The following is a 24362-nucleotide window of genomic DNA, read 5'->3' on the forward strand; positions in this document are numbered from 1 at the left end:
GGCAGCAACGATTAAGTAATTGCAATTATTTTAGTGCTGCATATAGAAGACCAGAGGAAAAGACTGTCCTAGCCAAAGCCAGGACACAGGAGAACACCCCTATTTGTTCTGTGGGATTTTTTATGGCCATCTAAACAGAGAGACAAATTCTTAGTTTACTATCTGCTTGGCATTGGCAAATCGTAGTATATTAGTGTTGGTTTAAGTTGTGTTTAACTTCAAGTGGAACTTCTGCTCATGATTCTGACACAGAGACAAGAGCCAGAGTAATACTGACACATAGCCAAGACATCACTAAACTTTGCGCTTTATAACTTTGAGTGCTCCAACCCCCAAGGTAAAAGATTGTATAGTTTTACCTTAAACACATGGAAGGCCTCAAACTGAATGTTGCGGCTTTTGTCACGCAGGAGATTCATCATCAACTTCAAGTTCTCTGGTTTGCTGATATATTTTGTCATAATAGTGAAATTATGTCTATCCAGTAAAAGTTCCCCAAGTAACTACATAAAAGCAAATAGATTGTCATTTAAAAAAACTCATCAAGTTATCAAAATGAAGATATTTGTCAATGGCTGATTTCTAAATATGTACTGCAAGAAACACCAAACATTTGTAATTATATATTTATTCCAAACTGGGAGCTCCATTTCAAAAGAACAAGATTTGAACAGTCAAGAGTGTTTTAATGTCAAATGTCCCAGATAAAACAATGACATTCTCACTTGTTGCAGCACAAAATATGTAATCATAATAAATAACAAAAACTCAGAAAAAAAGAACAATAACAATGCAATAATAATAATAATGATTATATCTATTTAACTAAAAGTCTGATCTTGACCGCTTTTGGCCCACTGTGCTGCGATTTCCGACAGAACGCCGCCACCTACGGCCGTCATTTTTGGCCACCTCGCTCAGAGCCCCTCTCTACCTTCCGGGACTGGAGGATTTTTTTCCCATTGATGAAAAATCTGAGAGATATTAATGTTTTTTTAAAATTCGCCATTCTCTCTGCTGCCCCTGCTGGCGGCAGGGGGGAGGGACTATAAAACCCGGAAGCGTAGTCCCTCACTCAGACTCTGCATACCCAGGAAGCGAGAGGGTCACGGCGCCCTCGAATCACACTGAACGCACGTCTACTCCACGGTGAGTCCCCTCGATGCGGCTGTAAAGTGGCTGCAGCCCAATTGTTTGCCTTGCCTTTTAAAAAAAGTTTGTGTTCACAAAATGAATTTTGGTTGTCAGGTGTGGCTGCAGCCCAATTGTTTTCCTCGCCTTGGCTTTTAAAATCGTTGCAACAGTTGGCTGCCAGCCCAAGAATCCATTCGGCCCACAATGTCTATACTAGCCCTCTGGAAACCAGTATCTTCGGCCCGCAACACCCATGCTAGCGCAACAGACAGCCCCCACCCCCCCCCCCACTGGCGTGCAATATTGGAATTGGTGGAGAGGTGGAATATTGCATTGGTGACCAGCCCTCCCGTGTGATGCTGAGACCCAACGGGACCCACTTAGTCTAGTAGTCTATTGTAATTCATAGCATATGAGGTTGTTGTGTTTAATAGCCTGATGGCTGTAGAGAAGCTATTCTTGAACCTGGACGTTACAGTTCTCAGGCTCCTGTACCTTCTTCCCGATGGCAGTGGTGAGATTAGTGTATAGCCAGGATGGTGTAGGTCTTTGATGATGTTGGCTGCCTTTGATTGTTAGTCTTAAGTTATAATCATAGAGACAGTCACACTGTTTTGCTTGTGTGGTGCAAATTTTACTTGCCTCCTTATCAGTCCAGGTCCAATTATTCTCCAGAACTTTCTTTACATTCCATATCAAATGTCTCTATCTGATACGTCTCTATCAAACCAGATAGATAACTAAATGTCATCATTTTTGACCTTATAACAAAGGGAAGATATTTGAAGCTGAATGTCCTTGTACCTACACCACTGCCATTGTGATTCATGCAGCTATAAGCTTGATGTGTTGAATTTGGAACTTCCTCAGAAGTGGCTTTCACCATGTTTGAGAATACAAGGTCATAAGCGAGTGATAGGAGTAGCATTGTGCCATTGTAAATAAATTAACTAGGGCATACAATTTAAATCCATTGCATTCAAATTGCATCCACAATATTCAACCCAAGGATACAGCCTTCCTGATGAGAAGCATAACATGGTTTCTGCTTTACTTTCGGTCTGGTTGTAATTCAGTCGTAATTACACAGATCAGAGCAGCCATTTAAAGTAGTATTTTGAACATCTGTGTACTTGCATTGTATGCAATTATGCCCTGAGTGCAAGATTCATGTAGTGATGCCTGGGACAATTTTACTTTGCAGTGTCTTTGCATCAACAGACTTTCATTTATTTTGCTAAAGTTATAAATATTATAACTGCTGCTCAATGTGCAAAATGACTCACCTTCAGAGACTGCCTTTTTGTGACGTAGTTTTCTGAATGGAGCAACTTCTCATATTCGCTAAAGAACTGCAATAAATGACAGATGGTTAACCCGGCCAAGCATCATGGCTTGTAATGTTAAGACAGAAGATAACTTATTCCTCTCAAAGCAGCACAAACTTATAAATGCATAGAACTCTAAAAGACCAAATAACATGCCAACATATTTTCACCAAGCCTGGGTTCTGTTTATACAAGGCAGATAGAACGATGCAAAGAATTGTCACAAGAGGGCACTCTTGTGCCAGTCACAACAGGTTTCACATACTTCGAACCATTTGAATCAACTTTACCCTCGTTATTACAAGATAACTTTTTAAAGAATCAGCAAGTGATTGATAAATGTATCGTTTGAGTTTACATTAGGAAGCTCAACATTTATCTTACAAGTTTGTTTTGCAACTTTCTTCAGCACTGCGTTAGCCTTCACAAGGGATAATTGTTTTAATACTTTTCATTCTCCTTTGTCACAGATCATTACCATAGAATATTATTTATGACAAAGTATTCTCAACTGATCTATTTCTTTGTGTCTACTTTCAAATTTCAACTGCATCAAATGTGTAAAATACAAAAAATCATGAAAGGTGATTGCATTCTCATGGAAAATGGTGATGATTAAAACAAATAAGTGGGTTACCTTTTAGTCTGGGTATATAAATTGCATGTTAACTCTAGCATCCTCAGTTTGCCATTTTATTTATTGGGCATAATAAAGCCTTCATATAATTGTTGGAAAAAAGTTAAACTGGAATTGAAGAACAATGTCCACAATGATTTATATTGAATTTTTTACGACTCAAAGTTTAACATGGTTGGAAGAAACAGGGCAGATAACTTATTCACATAATAATAGGAACATTTTTCCAACATAGCATTACATAGGGACTATGTCTGCCTTAAACATGAAACAACATTTTATAAACTACTAGCAATACATTATAACCACATATGAAATCTATTTCTTGTCTCCAACATGCAAATATGACTAGGATGTAATCAGGTTGGTTAGTATGTTTACAGATGACACCAAGATTGTTGGGGTTGTGGACTTGAGGAAGGCTTTCAAAGTATACGACAGGTTATAGATCAGCTACATAAATGGGTAGAGAAATGGCAGATGGAGTTTAATCCGAGCAAGAATGAGGCTTGCACTTTGGGAGGTCAAATGCAAGGGGAAAATAGCCAATAAATGGCATGACCCTTAACAGCATTGAAATACAGAGGGGTCTTGGAATTACAAAGTCCACAATTCCCTGAAAGTGGCAACACAAGTAGACAGAGTCGTAAAGAAGGCATTTGGTTTGTTTGCTTGCTTTCATCGGTCAGAGCATTGAGTGTAAGAGACATGAAGTCACGATTTTAGGACTTTGGTTAGACCGCATTTGGAGTATTGTGTGCAGTTCTGGATGCCCCATCACAGGAACAATGTGGAGACTTTCGAAAGGGTGCAGAGGAGGTTCACCAGAATTAAGCCTTGATTAGAGGGTATTAAGCTACAGGGAGAGGTTGGACAGACGGATTATTTTCTCTGTAAAGCCAGAGGCTGCGGGGAGACCTAAGAGAAGTTGAAAAAATTATAAGAGGCATAGATAGGGTAGGTAGACAGTCAGAATTTTTTTGGGGGATGGAAAAAAATGTTAGAGGGCATAGCTTTAAGGTGAAAGGGGCAAGTTTTAAAGGAGCAAGTTTGTTTTAAAACACAGAGGATGGAGAGTGCCTGGAACGCGATGTCGGGGGTGATGGATGAGGCCGATACATTAGTGACATTTAAAATACTCTTGGACATGCATATGGATATGCACATCTCCTTAAAACCTTGCCCCTCACTACACAGACTATATTCATTTTGATTTCATCCTCACTAGCTAAAGCAATGCCATGTGCTCTCCAGAAAAGCTACATAAAATACCTTATTGTAAAATTCCATAATCTCCAAAGAAAAAGCCCCATTTCTAACAAATTTCAATGATTCAGAGATAATGAATGAAGTTGGATTTTTAAGATAGTTCAACCTTTTATTTAGGCTTTCACAAGATATTGCTTTTTTTTGCTCAACTGATATTATCCTCTAATTTGAGACAAATTATTTGACATGTCAACATAAGAAACATGAACAGGGATAGGTGAGTCAGTCCCTTGAACCTAATTTGCCATTCAGTAAGATCAAGGCTGATCAAATCTATGCCACAACACCACTTATCTACTCTCTCCCCATACCCCTGATACAAATGTACCATCGCTGCAGTAATTCTATTTATTCTATTTGAACCCATTTCCTTCGCTCCATAGATGCTACTGCACCCGCTGAGTTTCTCCAGCATTTTTGTGTACCTTCGATATTCCAGCATCTGCAGTTCTTTCTTGAACATTCTATTTAATGTCACAGGATGCAATCCATCAGTTTTAGGGAACTTGTCGGCTCAGTCACACGAGTTTGCTTTGGATTTTTGAGTGATACAGATTGCTTTGTTTTGCTCTCCCTACAGCCCGTAGACAACTATTGGATATTTTTGAACTGTTTTTTTAATGTGAAGATCAATCCAAGCCCTACAGAGCCCTAGTTTTGTTTAATGTCAAGACCAATCCAAGACGAATACAGGGCCCTAGTGAGACCACACCTGGAGTATTGTGTACAGTTTTGGTCCCCTAATTTGAGGAAGGACATCCTTCCTATTGAGGGAGAGCAGCATAGGTTTACAAGGTGAATTCCCGGGATGGCGGGACTGTCATATGCTGAGAGAATGGAGCAGCTGGGCTTGTACACTCTGGAGTTTAGAAGAATGAGACGGGATCTTATTGAAACATAAGATTATTAAGGGTTTGGACACGCTAGAGGCAGAAAACATGTTCCGGATGTTGAGATAGTCCAGAACCAGGGGCCACAGTTTAAGAATAAGGGGTAAGCCATTTAGAACGGAGACGAGGAAACACTTTTTCTCACAGAGAGTTGTGTGTCTGTGGAATTCTCTGCCTCAGAGGGCGGTGGAGGCTGGTTCTCTGGATACTTTCAAGAGAGAGCTAGATAGAGCTCTTAAAGATAGCAGAGTCGGAGGATATGGGGAGAAGGCAGGAACTGGAGTGCTGATTGGGGATGATCAGTCATGACCACATTGAATGGCGGTGCTGGCTCGAAGGGCCTACTCCTGCACCTATTGTCTAAAATAATTTAAAAACACTGTCTGCCTCTGTAACACTACCCCAATAATGCTCTCTTTCCCAACTATGTATATTCCCACTACCATTTTAACTCCTTTCTACTGGGAGGCTCTTAGACTAGAGGGCACAGTCTCAGAATAAAAGCACGTACCTTTGGAAAGGGGACAAGGAGGAATTTATTTAGTTAGGGTGGCGAATCTGTGGAATACATTGCCACAGATGTTTGTGCAGACCAACTAATTGGGTATTTTTAAAGTGAAGATTGACAGGTTCTTGATTAGTAAGGGTGTCAAATGTTACGGGGAGAAGGCAAGAGAATGGGGTTGAGAGGGAAAGATATAACAACCAGGATTGAATGGCAGAGTAGATTTGATGGGTCAAATGGCCTAATTCTGCTCCTATGACTGCCACACAAACAATGTGTGCATATCTGCCTCCGTCCCTCCATTTCAGCTCCACAGATCATGTTACCCTCCCTCAACATCCATTAAGTATTATTGTATTTTAATTTACCAAACTTAACAATCCAACTGCAAATTCCATTAATAGTTTAAATTTAGAGTTAGGGAAACATCCAAATTCAATTGGAATCAGTGTGCAATTTAGTTGATCCATTTCTGCAGATTAAAATTTAAAGATACTTCAAAATGCAAAAAACTTAATGGCATACTAAGCATTGGACAATGGAAAACAGTGATCTTTCAATCTCCTTTCCTTCTCATCTCTCCCATACGCTCAATGTTTCAACCATTCAGAGCTTTTCCAAACACCTATGCTCCTTAGATGCTATTTTAAACATGAAAATAATGAGTAAAAAGGTTATCATCATACTCCCACAACCAAAAGCAGAATACATTTACTTACTCGGTCATAATACTGTTCTAAAAATTCTGCGCTCAGTAGTTTGTGTCGTGTAAGTAGATCCTGAAGACAAATGAGACGTATTATAACTTAGTCACAATGGTACAAAATTAGAACTACGATAAATATAGGATCAGTTTAAAAATTACTGAATGTTAGACACTCTAGAGGCAGGAAACATTTTCCCGATGTTGGGGGAGTCCAGAACCAGGGCCCACAGTTTAAGAATAAGGGATAAGACATTTACATATCTGCCAACTAGTTCGATTTTATCGTAATTGTTCCGATTTTTAAGTTAAAAAAGAGTGAAAAATCGGAACAGTACGATTTTGAAATTAGGGGGGAAAATCGGCCAATCAACCGCTGTCTCTAAGGGGGTTGCGTCCAATCACCGACTAGCTTCCCTTAAAAATCCCCGTCCAATCAGCCGCTGTCTCCAAGGGAATTGTGTCCAATTACATAATGCGCTGGTCACTCGGCGACCAATCAGACGCTGTCTCCGAGGGCCGTTGCGGCCAATCACCGACCAGCTTCCCTTACTGAAGCAGAGGATGGCTGCAGCCAAAATCACTTTTTCTCTGCTATTTGCACAGAGAGCCAGGCAAAGAGACATTTCAGGTAGCATTCTTTGTAAAGATTTGTTTAGCTGTATGAAGTCATTTATTTCATGAAATATTTATCTTTAAAAAATTAATTCAAAAAATATCAGCCAAATGGCACCGCATAAAAATACTGATTTCCTCAACAAAATACTGATTTTCAGGTACTAGAATATTGAAATGCGCTGCCAAAACTTGGCAGCTATGAATATATCGCGATATTGGCAAACTACTTTAAAAAAACCCTTAAAATCCAGGAGCTAAGGCGGGCCCCTGTACCCCACTCGTAATGCGCTCGCACTCTGTCAACCCGCGCATGTTGGCAGGTATGCATTTAGAACGGAGATGAGGAAACATTTTTCACACAGAGAGTTGTGTCTGTGTAATTTTCTGCCTCAGAGGGTGTTGGGAAGCCAGTTCTCTGGATACTTTCCAGAGAGAGCGTGATAGGGCTCTTAAAAATAGCGGAGTCAGGGGATATGGGGAGAAGGCGGGAACGGGGTACTGATTGTGGATGATCAGCCATGATCACATTGAATGGTGGTGCTGGCACGAAGGGCCGAATGGCCTACTCCTGCACCTATTGTCTATTGAATACTTGGAGAATGTCAAACTTATGCAAAATTCTCTGCACTTGTGAAAAAAGGTTGCATCATCGCAGCGTTTCAATGTGCTCCCTCAAATACTTAACATGCCAGTGCAAAAATACCAAAAACAATTTCTACAAAACAAATTTCTAGCTACCTTGAATGTAGCAAATGCATCAGAAGCAATATCAAATGTTGACATTTCCACATATCTGAAGAAATCATAAAATGGCTCGGTCCACAGTATAATTTTTGCCAATGGTTCATGACGAATACATTCCCGAAGCATGATGCCACAATTTAGAGCAATTTCTGGCGATTCGTACCTACAAGACAAAAATACAGCTTTGTGAAGTGAGAAAAGGGACAATTTTCCCCCACAACATGCAAGATTAAAAACACTCACTTTTGAATGCCCATCTGCACGTTTCCAATTAGCAGCAAGGCAGAGTTTTATTTTACCAATAACAATGTTTTGAGCAACATCAAGAGTCTGCGTTTATATTAAATTTTGACTAGTAATGTGAATAACTATTAATTTCAATGCCACAGGCAAATGTGGACAAAAGCTTCAATTTTCTTTCAATTCAATCTCCAAAGTACCTGTTATAATAAGGTATGCATTACAGTCTGGATATTATTGAATATTAAGATATTCTACTGCACATTTGGAACAGCAATGAATAAGAAAGCTGTAGAATTTATATTCAGGAACATACAATGCAATAGCTAAAGTACCACCAACCATGTCATCTACACTTTAGTTTTAAATAAAGGAGGACCATGATCAACATAATTACTAACACTCTGAATACCTCACTATTTCAATTTGCAAACCATTGGGAAAATAAGCAATACATAATATTTGCTTTCACCAAGACACCTTAGCAAGAAATAAAGACCAGTCTATTTCTTGAACAGAAGTATGTTAACAGTTTAAAATATAAAATAATTTGTAGCATCAAAATATTTTCATTTTTAGCAAGTACATGTTTGCCAGGTTGTTGTTCAGGAAAACCTTGCTAAAATTTGTGGCCAAGGTACAGGATACACTCTGCTGCAACAAATATTGTAATCCTCCAATCACTATGGAAAGGTGTATACTTAATTGTCCTTTGAATTTGTTTCTAAGGTGCCTGAAATATGTAATGACATAAAGCAATTTAAAAACTCCACAGTAAATTAATTGCAAAATAAATGTATGGTAAAATTTATTTGGCTGAACATGTAGTTTAAAATTTAATATAGGCAACATAAAGTGTTTTTTTCCCTATCTGAACAGCAATTAGGTAAACATCACACCCTGCAAATTTGCCGCTGCCATTCTCATGTCTGTCAAGCCATTGGGTCTCAGAATATATGCGAGTCAATGTAGGTCACAAAGTGCTGGAGTACCTCAGCAGGTCAAGCAGCATCTCTGGAGAACATGGATAGGTGACGTTTTGGGTTAAGAACCTTCTTCAGTCTGACGTCACCTATCCACGTTTGCCAGAGATGCTGCCTGACCTGCTGAGATACTCAAGCACTTTGTGTTATTTTGTGTATTAAATAGCATCTGCAATTATTTGTTTCAAATAGTCAATATAGGTGATGTTTGGTACAGATAATAAAGCGTGATTAATAGAGTGTGCAGAAAGGAACTACAGGTGGTGATAAGTTTTGTCAGAGCATTTCAGTATTCTAGTACCTGAAAATCAGTATTTTGCTGAGGAAATCAGTATTTTTATGTGGTGCCATTTTGCTGAAAAAAATGTTTTTTATGTGCAGTCATACCCATGTAAGAGTACAAGAATGCATAACTTTGCTACCAATTGACATGTCTTCTACGCACCCTACTTGACAGTGCATTAATTGCCATTCTCTTTGTATACTGCTGTTTGAACGGCTGCTTCCTGCTTTTAGCACCAGATAATGATGTAGAGGCCATTTTGGAAGCCTCCCTCTCCCTTCCGCGCCCCCTCTCCCTCCCTCCTTCTCTCCATCCCTCTCTCTCCCTCTTTCCCTCTCCACCCCTCCCTCTCTCCCCCTTGAGCCCACCCACCGTTCTGAAAAATCAAGGCCAGTCCCAATGTAACTGCAATCCCACTGGTAACTTTTCACTACTTGGTTTATCCAGAATTCTACCACTGCCTGAAAAATAATAAATGGCTCAACTTCCACTGAGAAAGAGAATTCCAAAGGCTCATAGTTATACGAGAATTTTCCTTAACAGTCTGTGACCCATACGCTGTGGCCATAGCGCTATGTGTAAAGCCCATAGCGTTATGTTTAAAGCCCATAGTGCTCCAGCCGGCAGCGCTATATTTAGAACCCACAGCGGATCGTTTAAATTCCCACTCATTAAACTGACAGCGCTCTGTCTAAACCTGGAGCGGGACAAGCAGCAACTCTGGAGAGAAGGAATGTGTGATGTTTCTGGTCGAGACCCTTCTTCAGACTGAACTGAACTCCGTATTTAAAATCCGTATTTAACAACACAAAATCGGACATCCGTATTCTAATCGCATTTCCATACAAAATACGGACAATGCATACTATTTGGCAGCTCTGTATACCGAAGATAGTCAGAGTGCTGGAGTAACTCATCAGGTCAGGCAGCCTCCCTGGAGAAAAAGGATGGTGGCATTTCGGGACCCTTCTTCAGAGCGTCTGAAGAAGGGTCCCGACCCGAAAATTCACACATTTGTTGCAAGTGTACAAGACGAAAAACCACACACCCTTTGAGTAACATAAACAATATATTTTGCTGAGTACAGATGTATTCCACTGTGGGTGTGCGTGTTCCAATCTGTCTTCTCAGGATATTGTTAAAAATCTGAGCAACATCTTTCTTGCCCTGTGAATAGGAAGAAAAATAAATTAGATATGGGTTCTAAATCTGAGGAGAAATCAAGACGAGGCATAGCATACATAACTCCTCCAGCAAATACTGCACCATGTTCGTACTCTTGAATGCTGATACACCAAAACACAGCAAAGCTAATGAAATTTTATTGTATTAAACAAAGAACAAATGCCCTCTTGCTATCAAACTGAAAGTCAACTTCAACAGATAGTGTCTTGCAATTTATTAAACTTCATGCAAGGCAACTTGCAGATCCAGATACCCAGGTTTCATTTTCATTACAGATGGAATAACACTCATACCCTAGGTTTTTCAACCCAGCGTGCTAAAAACAAGAGCAATACAGCAATTGCTGGGACAGCAATATATTATGTGAATTCAATTTGTGGCAGATGTGTTTTCCTATTAACCTGCCTTAAAGGGGAAATTAATGAAACTCCAGAGTAACAGAATCACTCTTCTGAACCTGGACAATATTTAGTGATGAATACAAAGTCTGAATTAATAGAGAACATTGAACCATTGAATTAGGAGGCCAGATTATTGGCATTTTAAATTTTCCATCATTTCACCTGTCTCCACTTACCAATTTCTTGGACATTTCCCTAGCTTCTCCTGTGTTATGCAAGACTATTTGCCCGACTTCAATCCTACAGCCAGATATGCCATCTGCCCTATCTCTTATCACCCCTATGGTGATAATCAGTCCAATGTACACTTCAATGTAATACTTTTTTAAAAATCATTCATCCATGAAACATCTTCATTCTTGCAATATGGTGATTTTTTTTCTTCTGATGAATTCTATTAATCATAATTTTAAGTGTTTTCCACATGATGTCATGCTACAATAGACGGCAAGTGTTTTTTTTCCCCAGTTTACTTTGCCTGTTCTTGTCCTCCTTAAAGTCAATGTTCTCTCAATCCTTTCAATATTTCTTAAATTAACTGATTAACATTTTGCATGCAAGCTCCTGTATTCTTTCACCACAATCCATCCCTCCCCATTTTTATTTTGCTCTTGTTCATTTACCAGACCGAGCACTATTCCCTTTGTTTGTTGAACTACTTGTGGTCTCCAAGGTAGTCTTGAATATATTAACTTTATTACCTGTATTTTTTTTGGCTAATCTTTTTGCCGTTAATTTAGGCAAGATAAAATCTTCCATGATAAGGCTTGGGCATGGCTCAAATAATGATCCAGGTACCATTACCAGTGCCATTCTGTGGTTTACTTTTTAAACCTTCTTGGGGAAAAAAAAATCTACACCTGTACAGCTTCTGAAAGGGTTATGGCACAGATTGGCTGAATCTCAATTCTTCTCCGCCCAAAATGAGCACAGGTAGGTGAAGCCCTGGCTGAAACATCACGTGTATATTCTCAGTGACACTATCACCTATCATACGGCATTTTACTCTCCCAATTAACTAGGCTTCTGTACCTCAATGCCAGCTAAGACAGCTGTTCCAATCTTGAATTGATTTCTGCCATTTCAGAAAATCCAGGGACTATATGAATTTGATTATGCATTAAAAAAGACTGGTCTGCCCCAACAGCTGCTGACAACGTTCTACCGCTGCACCACAGAGAGCATACTAACGTATGGCATCTCTGTGTGGTATCTCAGCTGCACGGAGGCGGAGAGGAGAGCTCTTCAGCGCGTCGTCAACAGAGCGCAGCGGATCATCGGGACAGTGCTAACAGCCTTGGAGGGCATCTACCACACGCAGTGCCTCAGGAAGGCCCTCAGCATCCATAAGGACTCATCACACCCCTGCCACGGTCTGTTTCAACTACTTCCCTCCGGCAGACGTTACAAGGCCTTCTATGCCCGAACCTCTAGACTCAGGAACAGTTTTATCCCAAGAGCTATAGCGGCTCTGAACCGGCCCTAATGAGTGCCCCCCCACCCACTCCCTTTGGACAGTCTCCCTCAGATGGTCACGTCAATCAATTCAGCTTGCTTATTTATGTATTGTATTTATTTACCTTTCTTGTGCATCAGTGGAGCTGCACACTAAATCTCGTTGCACTGACGTGCAATGACAATAAAAGATATATTATTATTATTATTATTATTATTATACTATATTAATAGCTCACACAAGATATAAAGGACTCCAGAAAAAGGTGCTCTCCAACTTGTGCTTAATACTTTGATTTTTGTCAAATTTGTGAAAGCAAAATTAATATATCTTAAAAAAGTAATTTGATCTTGACTGCCATCTTGCTTCTCACCTCAAAGTCAATGAGCTGCAAATCTGCTATTAAAGTACTAAGGAGGCCGCTGTTGTACAGCTCCTGTGCAAGCTGTGCCACTGTTTCAGTCTGGGGTTCTTTCTCATTTGTGCCATACAAGATCTCCTTCATGGCCACCAGATTCTTCGACACTTCTTCTGTTGCCTAATCAGAAAACAAAGACAGGTTTGCTTATCATCAGACAAACATTGCTTTTAAAATATCACATTAAAACAATGCTATTGTTATATAAATGTGTACTTAGTTTTTGATATAACAGTAATAAGAGAGCAGCATGAAAAATTCAACCATACAATTTTACATGAATGGAGAACTGCGCATTCTTGTTTTTGTAACAAATTTTGGAGATGCAACACTTCTTTACTGCTCCAAATCACAAGCATTATTGATTAATGAGGATGTTGTAATAAATCCAAAATTATTTATTAAGGGAACAGGACTTGTTTCATTTATTGTACCATTTAAGATAGCACATCACACAAGCTCTCTTTTGAGAAATTAGTTGCACCAATCGCACTCATGAGATTTTGCCAGCTATTTCACAGCAAAGGCAATGGTGGGGCTTTGTAGCAAACACATTATTTAGCAAAATATAGAAATAAGGAACTGCAGATGGTGGTTTATACCAAAGATAGCCATAAAATGCTGGAGTAACTCAGCAGGTCGGGCAGCATCTCTGGAGGAGGAGGATGGGTGACGTTTTGTCAAAGTTCGTCTCTAAAAAGCAGACAGAAACAAAATTGTTAAAGGTAAACCAAGGCAATCTTTGTTTCTGTGGGGACCAATGTGCAGAATTCGCAAGCTAGGGCATTCCCCTGTGAGACTTTGTGAACTGGGACTGGGAGGTCTAAAGCTTGCAGTGCCTTTAAATTTCAAAAGTCATCTTCTTGTTGGAGTGAGAAGTTAAAATGAACAAAGGGAGTAGTTTAGTGTAATGGTGGGCAGGCTAATGTGGTTCATAATGGGACTGTCCCTCCATAGAAGGAGAGGGAAGGGGAAGACATGAGGAATACAAACGTACCCTGCATACTACCAACAATCCCGTTTACCAGAGACCCACCCGCACTCCTGCGAAGCGCCTCTTTCCCCTGATTGCCAACCCCGATGAAAAACCCATAGTAAACATGATGCTTGGGGATGCCAGAGTTCCATTTGTGATTGATACCGGGGCAATTTCCCAAACTTAGATCAGGACCTTGTGGGGTATCGGGTAGTTCCCCTGTCCGATAATGTAACTCGTCTCTCTGGGTTGGACGGGAAAACGTGATGCTACCCCCTTACTCAACCTTTCACTGTTACTTATGGCCAGGAACAGTGCACCCTCACCTTCTCTGTTACCCTACACCTTGGATGCAATCTAGCGGGAAGAGACTTGTTCATGGGGATTGAAAGCAGGAATCACCTGCTCTGATAGCGGGATACACCTACAGACTAGACAAATGTTGTATTCCCATTTCTCCACTTCTCAGTGATGGGCAATTGATCTCCCACCATGCCCCACGCTAGGAGACATCCCAAATCCACATGTTACCCACTTCTATGAGCCCACTGGATGCAATGCTGAGATGAGTGATTTATTTGGGCCGCTGCAAGGTAAAGCTACAACTGTACGACTGATAGGAAATGTATCAGGAGAGCCAGGAAGGGCGCATAAAGTACAGGTCGAGGAGGGAATGTGGAAACAGAACACCTCCCTAATGGCCCCACACATCACTACCTCAGCAAAACCAGTAAAACATTCAGCAAACCTCCATTTTTAGTTCCGAACCAAACTTGACCAAATTAAACTCTTTCAGTTTCCAGTCGGGATAGTGGGATAGTAGGGGGGGGGGGAATCTATACAAAATACATTTCCGGAAAATTTACCGATATGTTCAATTTTCCTTTTGTGCCTTAATCTATTGTTATGAACTCTGTGCGCATTCACGTACTGATCATTAATTTTCATTTACTATTGTCACTGAGTTCAAAATAATGTTCCTGAAAAGTGAATAACTTAAAAGATATATATTTAAAACATTCTATTTGACACAACGTAGGTGTAATCCACACAGGGAAAGCCTAAAACTGTGGTTTTAAAATATCTAACCATTGATAAATCAGTCAATTCCCCCTGTGTAAGACTGCAACTTTGGCCATAGTATCGTCTTCACATCCAGAGGCAATGTCACTCAGCTGCAAATTGTCAGCAAAGTAACAGGATAAGGGCTTTGCCTCTTGTGGAAGAGTGGCTTAACGCTGGGGAGCTCAGAATACAAAGTAACACTCCTGCTGGCTGAGAGAAAAGACTCATGAACCTGCAGTTCAGAAAAGTAAGCTGCAGAACACAACATTTCCAGGTTCAATCAGCGGTAAGGAAGGCAAGGGCAATGAATGCTCTCATTCATTTTGAGAGGGGCAGAATATTAGCAAGGATGCAATACTGAGACTTTATAAGGCACTGTTGGGCCCCATTTGCAATATTGAGAGCAATTTTGGGCCCCATATCTGAGGAAGGAAATGATGGTTCAGGAGAGGGTCGAGAAGAGGTTTATGAGAATGATTGGGTTAATATAAGAAGAGCTTTTGAAGGCACTGGTCCCGTACTCGCTGGAGTTTAGAAGGATGAGAGGAAAATCTCATTAAACCCTTTCAGATAATAAAAGGCCTAGATAGAGTGGACGAGTCCAGTAACGCGAGAGTCTAGAACCAGAGGACACGACCTTAGAATAAAAGGACGTAAATGGAGATGAGGAAGAATTTCTTTAGGCAGAGGGTGGTGAATCTGTGGAATTCATTGGCACCAACAGCTGGGGAGTCCAAGACATTGGGGATTTATAAAGCAGAGATTGATAGTTCTCAACTATGAAAGGCATCAGAGGTTAAGGGAGAAGGCAGGAGAATGGGGTTGAGAAGGTAAAATAGATCATCCATGATCCAATGGGCTGAATCTGGCCTAAATCTATTACTATGTCTTATGGAACACCATATGAAAAATACAACCATAAAAAGGAAAGTCAGGCTGACCATTACATCTATATTTATTATAAATGTATGTTAAGTCTATAGAAATTTTACTCATCTGCTTTGAAAGACAAATCATACCAGTAATTTCCCTTCATATCCAAGATGTAACAAAATAGACAGGGATTATGAAGGATTGCATTAAATTGAAGATCAAATAAAAAAAGTAAAGGAATATGAACACATGTATATATTTTGCCCGAGCTACATTTTACAAGCAGTGTATATTTAAATGAATTGATTTTAAAAGAAGTGTTCTGGAGAGTTTAATTTTAGTTAGATTCCAATATCTCTCAGCTTAATTGCCCTGTAAAAATCACCCTCTGCATTTGAAATGCATTGCTTTAGAATACTTTCCATTGCTGACAACACTAAAATGACTGATCATGTTGTCCGATTCAGATTCAATTTTCAGATTCAATTTTAATTGTCATTGTCAGTATTGTTGTGACACCCAACTCTTGCTCACCAATGGAGAATAATTGCTTACATTTAAAAATAAGTCAAACTTAAATTTAAAAAGAAAGCATTTTGGACAATTGCATTCACTTCTCTTTTTTTTCATGCAACAAACTACAGATTTAGAAACATTGGATCCAAATATAGTTAATTCTTAATAACATTATGTACCCGTTCCTATTTAACTTGGCTTATTCATTGTAAGGCTTGTTGGACTAGGTAAGAATTGAAGAATTACAGTGCAGCATATCAGTGAACAAAATCGGGTTTCTGGTTTATTAGTCCAGATTCTGGATTACTGATCTGGGATTTCAACCACTGGAGATTCACTATACTCATGCTCAAAAGATAGCATTGAGAAAATAATATTGAGCAGTATTTTCATACACAGTGTAATCTGGCAATGCAGAAATAAATTATGCATCAATCCCAAACCCAAATCCCTCCTTTCTCAAAAAGTGCAGTAGCCATATCTGTTTACAATCTAATTCTAACTGCCAAAATTTATATAAACAAAATGTTATAACTGTCTAAAAACATAGAAAATAGATGCTGGAGTAGGCCATTCGGCCCTATGAGCCAGCACTGCGATTCAATATTGTAGATTGGTTTATGCATGACAACCAATCATAATAGGTTAGCATCACTAACACCACCTTACTGCACCCTTACTACACCTACTTCCTACGCTGCTCAGTTCTGGAAGTAGTCAGGATGCTCTGACAACTAACAATCTACTGGACTACTATAGTTTGCATAACGATTAAAGATGATCTTGGATTACATGTCGTGTGAATCTCTTGTTTACAAATATGATCATGGCTGATCATTCAAAATCAGTGCCCCGTTCATGCTTTCTTCCCATATCCATTGATTCCGTTAGCCCTAATTGTTAAATCTAACTTTCTCTTGAAAACATCCAGTGAATTGGCCTCCACTGCCTTCTGTGGCAGAGAATTCTACAGATTCACAACTCTCTGGATGAAAAGGATTTTCCTCATCTCAGTCCTAAATGGCCTACCCCTTATTCTTAAACTATGATCCCTGGTTCTGGACTTCTCCAACATCGTGAATTTTTTTCCTGCATCTAGCCTTCGAATGCCTTAGGAATTTTATGTTTCTATAAGATCCTCTATAATCCTTCTAAATTCCAGTGAATATAAGCCCAGTCGACCCATTCTTTCATCATATGTCAATCCCGCCATCCTGGGAATTAACTTGGAGAACCTACGCTGCGCACTCCCTCAATAGCAAGAATGTCCTTCCTGAAATTCGGAGAACAAAACTGCACACAATACTCCAGGTGTGGTCTCATCGGGGCCCTGTACAACTGCAGTAGGACCTCCTTGCTCCAAAACTCAAATCCTCTCGCTATGAAGGCCATTAGCTTTCTTCACTGCCTGCTGTACCTACATGCTTACTTTCAGTGACCGATGTACAAGGACACCCAGGTCTCATTGCACCTCCCCTTCTCCTAATCTGACACAATTCAGATAATAATCTGCCTTCCTGTTCTTGCCAACAAAGTGGATAACCTCATATTTATCCACATTATACTGCATCTGTCTTGCATCTGCCCACTCACCCAAACTTCCCAAGTCACCCTGCAGCGTCATGGCATCCTCCTCACAGCTCACTCTGCCACCCAGCTTTGTATCATCCGCAAACTTGGAGATGTTACATTTAATTCCCTCATTTAAATCATTAATATATATATTGTAAATAACTGGGATGCCAGCACTGAGCCTTGCAGCACCCCACTAGTCACTGCCTGCCATTCGGAAAAGGACCCATTAATTCCTACTCTTTGCCTCCTGTCTGCCAACCAGTTCTCTAATCATGTCAATACCCTACCCCCATTATTATTAGTATTATTAGTCTAGTATTAAGACATTTCCTATCCCATTCAGATCTCTCAATTAAACAAAATAAGAAATGTTTATTTTTTTTATCATCCAATATTTGGACAGAAAAATGAGAGCATTTCATAAATTCAAGTCATGCCAAAAGCACTTTATAGCCAAGTAAACACATGAAGTACCCCACTACTGTTAGTTAGTACAGGCATTTAGCAATGCAGCCGAACTACACAAACCACAATTTAATAGGCAGTTATTTTAGGTGATGATTAAAGGATAAATTTAGCGGGAATTACCAGACCAGAATTATCCCCATTTTTATTGAAGAATGCCATTGAATCATGGGTGCAGCATGAGAGACAAGAGTCAGTCATACACCAGATACAAGCACTTTGGCTCACTGTCCCCCATGCTGAATATCGAGTACCGACCTATACTAATCCTACTTGCTAGCACATTGTACCCACTTTCACAGCTCTCTGCCAGCTTGTTCTATACCCACCACCCTGTGTGTGAAAGAATTGCCTCATTGCCTTTTCATTTCCCTTCCCGCATTAAATCTATGTCCTCCAGATTTAGACCCTCCTACCCTGGGAAAAAAAACGTGTCTACCCCTCTCATGATTGTATACACCTTGATGAGGTTACACTCTCAACTTCTTATGCTCCATGGAAAAAAGTCCCACCCTATCCAGTCTCTCTTTAGACTTGGTCCCAGTAACATCCCTGTTTATTTTTGCACCCTTTCCAGATTAATGACATCCTTCCTGGAACTGGGTACACAAACACCAAATGCTGTCTCGCAAACGACTCGTATTGTTTTAATATGATGTCCCAATTCCAGTACACAATGTCTTGACCAATGAAGGTAAGTGTGCCAAATGCCTTCTTCACCATCCCGTCTCCTTGTCTTTACGAAACTATGTACTAGTACCCCCAGATGCTTCTGATCTACAACACTACAGGGCCTTACCATTTACTGCGCAAGTCCTGTCCTAGTATAGCTTATCAAAATGTAACACATCGCACTTGTGCAAGTTAAATTCCATATGCTGTGCCTTGACCAACTCCCTCAGACCAACAGAGGTCATGTCCTTGGGGGCCTTGGCAAGATACAAGACTGTAAAGTCGGCCGTGGAAGGTGACAAATTCATCCCGCCGATCTGCCTGCTCCAGCCGGGCCGGAGTTCCAGTGCACCTGCCGCACGGGGCAAATATGACCCGCCAATCGGCTTGGAAGTTCAGACAAGGTTAGGGTTGGCCGCCTCACCCAGCCTGGGTGCCACATATTCGAGGGGACTTCCGGAGGGATTTCAATTGCTCTCTCGTAATTTTGTCCGGATTTATGGATTCCCAAAAAGTTAATTTGCAAGCCAAATCGGTAGTAAGGAAGGCAAACGCAATGCTAGCATTCATTTGAAGAGGGCTAGAATATAAAACAGGGATGTAATGCTGAGCTCTATAATGCGTGGTCAGACTGCATTTGGAGTATTGTGGGCAATTATGGGTACCATATCTAAGGAAGGATGTAATGGCTCAGGGGAGGGTCCAGAGATTTATAAGAATAATCCCAGGAATTAGTGGGTTAACATACGATGAGCATTGGACGGCACTGTACCTATACTTGCTGGAGTTTCGAAGGATGAGGGGTAACCTCATTGAAACTTACCGAATAGTGAAAGGCCTGGATAGAGTTGATGTGGAGAGGATGTTTCCATTAGTGGGAGAGTCGAGGACCAAGTCAAGTCAAGTCAATTTTATTTCTATAGCACATTTAAAAACAACTCTCGTTGACCAAAGTGCTTTACATTGGTGCAGGTACTAACGTGTTACATACAATGGTGCATAGATCAGCAATACATACCTAGATACACACATACAGCGCTCCCGCAGAGCACCTCAAGAAAGGTTTGAGAGTAGAAATAAGTTTTAAGTCTAGACTTAAGAGTCGATGGAGGGGGCAGTTCTGATGGGAAGAGCGATGCTGTTCCATAGTCTAGGAGCTGCAACCGCAAAAACGCGGTCGCCCCTGAGCTTATGCCTAGACAGTCAGTAACCCCAAGTCGGCCAATCTGAGGGTCCTGGAGGTGGTGTGGCGGGTAAGCAGATTTTTGATGTAGGTTCGGGAAAGCCCGTTAAGGGCTTTGTAGACATAAAGAAGGAGCTTGAAATTGATTCGTAACCGCACATGGAGCCACTGGAGAGAGGCCAGAATTGGGGTGATGTGGTCCCTTTTTACCACACCAGAGGTCATAGCCTCAGAATTAAAGGACGTTCCTTTAGGAAGGAGATGTGGGCGGTGAGTCTGTGGAATTCTTTGCCACAGAAGGTTGTGGAGGCCGTTAATGGATATTTTTAAGGCAGAGATAGATAGATTCTTGATTAGTACGGGGGACAGGGGTTATGGGGAGAAGGCAGGAGAATGGGGTTAGGAGGGAGAGATCGACCAGACAAGATTTTATGGCAGAGTTGACTTGATGGGCTGAATGGCCTAATCCTTCCCCTATCACTTATGACCAAAAGGAGGCACTGAACCAGTTGTTACTGGAAAATCAGCAGTGGACCTATGTATTTTTGACAAATATAACTTCCTTGAAACTTGCGTTATCAATGCATGCCACGAATCATGGAATGTCCCAAACCCTTATTTTCAGCTGTTACATCTTGGTTTAGTTTTTGGAACTAGTTCACTGTGCTATGTTTATGGGATCATAATGCATTCTTTACGAGTCACCTAATTCTATATAAAATACAATTCCAGAAGGGGGAGAGTTTAACACTGTTCTTTTGATTTGATTGGACATTCCCTTATCCGCAGATTAGTCACTACACTGGAGCAATGCAAGCTTTAGATTTAAACGCATTGTATACTGGGCATTGAAAGCCAGACAAACCCAAGACAAATGAAAATGTGTTGTGAAGAGGTACTATACCAGCAACTGAGTTTTTTCAAAATCAATTCAACATGAGCCCGTTTTCGTTGTCATATTTTCATCAAACCCTTCATAGGTTATACATGCAAATGTTATATACATATGATTCATAAAATAAACTGCTTTAAACAAGAGCCATAATCTGATCAAATAATAATTCAGTCCAAACTTGAAAGGATTACAAATATTTGTACAAGGATTGTTCTAGTGCCGTTGAACTAAATGCCCTATGATATAAACTCATCAGCATAAAGGGGGTTACAAATTCAACATCTTTCAAGTCAGCGCCGAAAGTAACCAACCAGCAGTTAAGACCTCCATGAATACCCAGCATCTCATCTAAAACAATCATAAGACATGATCAGTAAGTGCTCTCCCTGGAAACATAGTAATCTGGGTACAACATTAATTTTGTCCATTTTCTTTAAGCAATTTCTTTAAACATTTCTTAAACCATTTTCTTTAAGTGCTAATTCACATTAGCACCCATGAATCCATAACCCCACTGCAGAAGCAGATACAATTACAACTTGCAAAACACATTTGGGTGGATACATGGATAAGAAGGGCTTAGAGGGGTATGAGCCAAATGTGGGCAAATGGGATGAGCCCAGAATGCCATCATTCTCGGCAAAAACAAGGTGGGCTGAAGGGCCTGCTTCTATGCTAAATTGTCATTGAACCTGTCCAAATCACCAATACATTTCCACCACAGCACTATGCTGATCAGCTACAACAATATAATCTTAGGAATGATTTAGTATATTTACATACATTGCCATGTAAACAATCTTACTACCTTTATTCCCAACAAAACCTCCACCTTTTGCAAATAAAACAGAACAACTCACTAACACCATCACTATGTGTACTTTGATATTTAATTGACTTTACTTAAAATAAATAATTCAGTATTGCCACTCACACTTTTTTCATGTGGATTATTGGAATCAAAAATAAAGCATAAAGGAGATGAGATCAATTATAGTGACGGACTGTATTTAATATTAGTGCCCAAAGTTTAGGCTTTGCGCATAACTTATTCACGAGAGAAAAATAACACGTATTATTCAAATTATCAAACATAATTTTAAAATGCTGAGCAACAATTAATGTGCTGTGAAATTTTGAATTAAGTGTGAAATCATGAAAAACCAATTAATCACAAAATTATAATAAACTCCTCATTAAATTTTATGCATCATCATTTCACATTGAGCAACTCTTAATGGGACAAACAGCACATTTCATCCAATGTTTCTGAATTTCAAGGCCAAATGAATTCAAGCAGCTTTGATCACTATATACATGATCTGAACTTATTGGACATGGTATTAAGTGAGCTGAAATGTGCTGATCCAATTTATTAGCGCAGTGGTTTCTGTTTAAAATGAACTATTAAGCAAAATCAACAAAGCAACTGGTCAGTGGAGCAGATATGTTGAAGTTTCATGGCTGCAGTTACACTTTGAGTTAATCATCCATTCAGGTGGCATTCTCCTTAATTAACCTTTTACTCAGAAATGCATCAACCATCGTCTTGAATGAACTTAATGGCCAAAGATCCACAGTCCTTGGCGGTTGTGAATGTCAATGGACCAGTGTCTTTCAAATAAAGAAACTCCTCAGTTCCCAAAAGGCATACTATTCCATGACAATAGACCCTGGTTCTAGATCCTCAGCTACATCCTTGCAACATGAACCCTATCAAGAACATTTTGGTTTCAATGAGATCGCTCATTCTTCAAAATTCTCCCTGTTGTAACATTTAGATAGGATGCAATTTCATAATTTTAAGTACCTTATTGTTACCTTCAAGTATTGTTGGTAACATTGGGCATAATCCTGCTCAACCCTTCCACATCCCTGCCGTATTTCCTGTCACACTAAAGGGCCTGTCCCACTTGCATGCGATTGCGTGCATTTGGCGCGACCAAACGGAAGCGGAGTTCACGCGAAGTTCGCTCGTGACATCATTTGCGTAATGCTTACTAATCAGCTGGGCAGGAGGCGGGCCGACTGAATTTGGGCGTCGCACGGCGTCGGGCGGTGACGTCATCGCGCAACGCCACGCCGGGCGGTGACGTCATCGCACAATGCCACGCCGGGCGGTGACGTCATCGCGCAACGCCATGCGCTAGGCGTACGCCGTCAAGACGCTGCGAACAACATCAAGACACTGCGTACGCCCGCAATACGCCTGCGTGCCGACAGGCCGTTGGCGCGCGAAGATTTCGGCCACTGCAAGAATTTTGGAGCCCCGCGCGATGTCGGGACCAGTCCCGCACAACTCCGCGCTTCTAAGTGGGACCGGCCCCACGCGGCCATACGGTGCCTGTACACCTCAACCGACCATGAGGTCGCGTAATTTGCGAGCCAAGGTCGCGTAAGTGGGACAGGCCCTTTACCACTCGTGTCTCTGCACCTCAAATAAAGTTCAAGGTCTGGCTACCAGACAGAGCCTGTGCTAACTGTGCCTCAGGCAATGGATCATCTGGCTTCACCTCTAAAATGCTTTGATTGTCTTTAGATAGCTCATGGTGGTTGAAGACCTTTGAACCATTTTAAATCTTGCCATTAAAAATTAGTTCAAATAAATGAAACAGTTTATTTTTGAATTTGCTAAAAGAAATTGAAAACGAAGTAAAAAGAATTGAAGAAACCACTTACAAAGCTTAAAATCATGATCATTGATACCATTCAAATGAATAGGTTCCTGCTGCCTACATCAGCCATTCGTCATCCATAGCCAAGATACCAGCCATCAGATTTGTGCTCTGCAGCTTAACCCATTACAAATTTTCATTTGAAAATTGAACTGAATCAATTGCTGTTGATCCCAAAGAATCCCAAAGCTAGCTGGAATGGAAATGCCATCACACAAATACTCTAAACAATTCTGCAATAGTAACATTCTCAATGACTAAGGAGAATACATTTGGTTGGGCCTCTAGCATTCATACCAAACGTGTGGATTCCCAGTAAAATTCTGCAAAGCATACTGTCACTGGAATGAGAAATACATACAAAATCAATGCTTGCCAGTACTGGCCAACTTTACTCCTCTGGACAAAGTACAGACAATCAAATGCAAAATGAATTGTTTCACCAGGAGTGCTCTAATTATCTGGGACTGGGAATTATGTGATCTTATACATTTGAATGCTGGCTCTCACTGCAAACATCAACCCATCAAATAATAAATAACAGATGCAACATTCAAACCGCATTATACCATTGATGCTGGAAATAGGAATGACAAAATGGGAGCATCTGTGACGAGAAGAACTCACCAAGGCCTTTTACCGTTTTCACAAGTCCTTGATATAATAATACCCT

At 40.4% G+C, this 24362-nt stretch overlaps 1 protein-coding gene across 1 annotated transcript in view; it reads right to left on the minus strand.

Moving 5' to 3' along the window:
• cab39 (calcium binding protein 39) overlaps nucleotides 1-24362 on the minus strand; it is a 67588-nt gene that overhangs the window by 8340 nt on the left and 34886 nt on the right. The window contains exons 3-8 of the mRNA XM_033031086.1: nucleotides 12750-12914; nucleotides 10383-10501; nucleotides 7823-7991; nucleotides 6483-6542; nucleotides 2421-2486; nucleotides 360-503 (exon numbers count right to left, since the gene is read on the minus strand). Coding sequence (XP_032886977.1) covers nucleotides 360-503; nucleotides 2421-2486; nucleotides 6483-6542; nucleotides 7823-7991; nucleotides 10383-10501; nucleotides 12750-12914 — 723 coding nt within the window. The remainder of the gene's footprint in view (nucleotides 1-359; nucleotides 504-2420; nucleotides 2487-6482; nucleotides 6543-7822; nucleotides 7992-10382; nucleotides 10502-12749; nucleotides 12915-24362) is intronic.

The sequence above is a fragment of the Amblyraja radiata genome, chromosome 13 (assembly GCF_010909765.2).
Source record: "Amblyraja radiata isolate CabotCenter1 chromosome 13, sAmbRad1.1.pri, whole genome shotgun sequence".
In the NCBI taxonomy this organism is placed as follows: Eukaryota; Metazoa; Chordata; class Chondrichthyes; order Rajiformes; family Rajidae; genus Amblyraja; species Amblyraja radiata.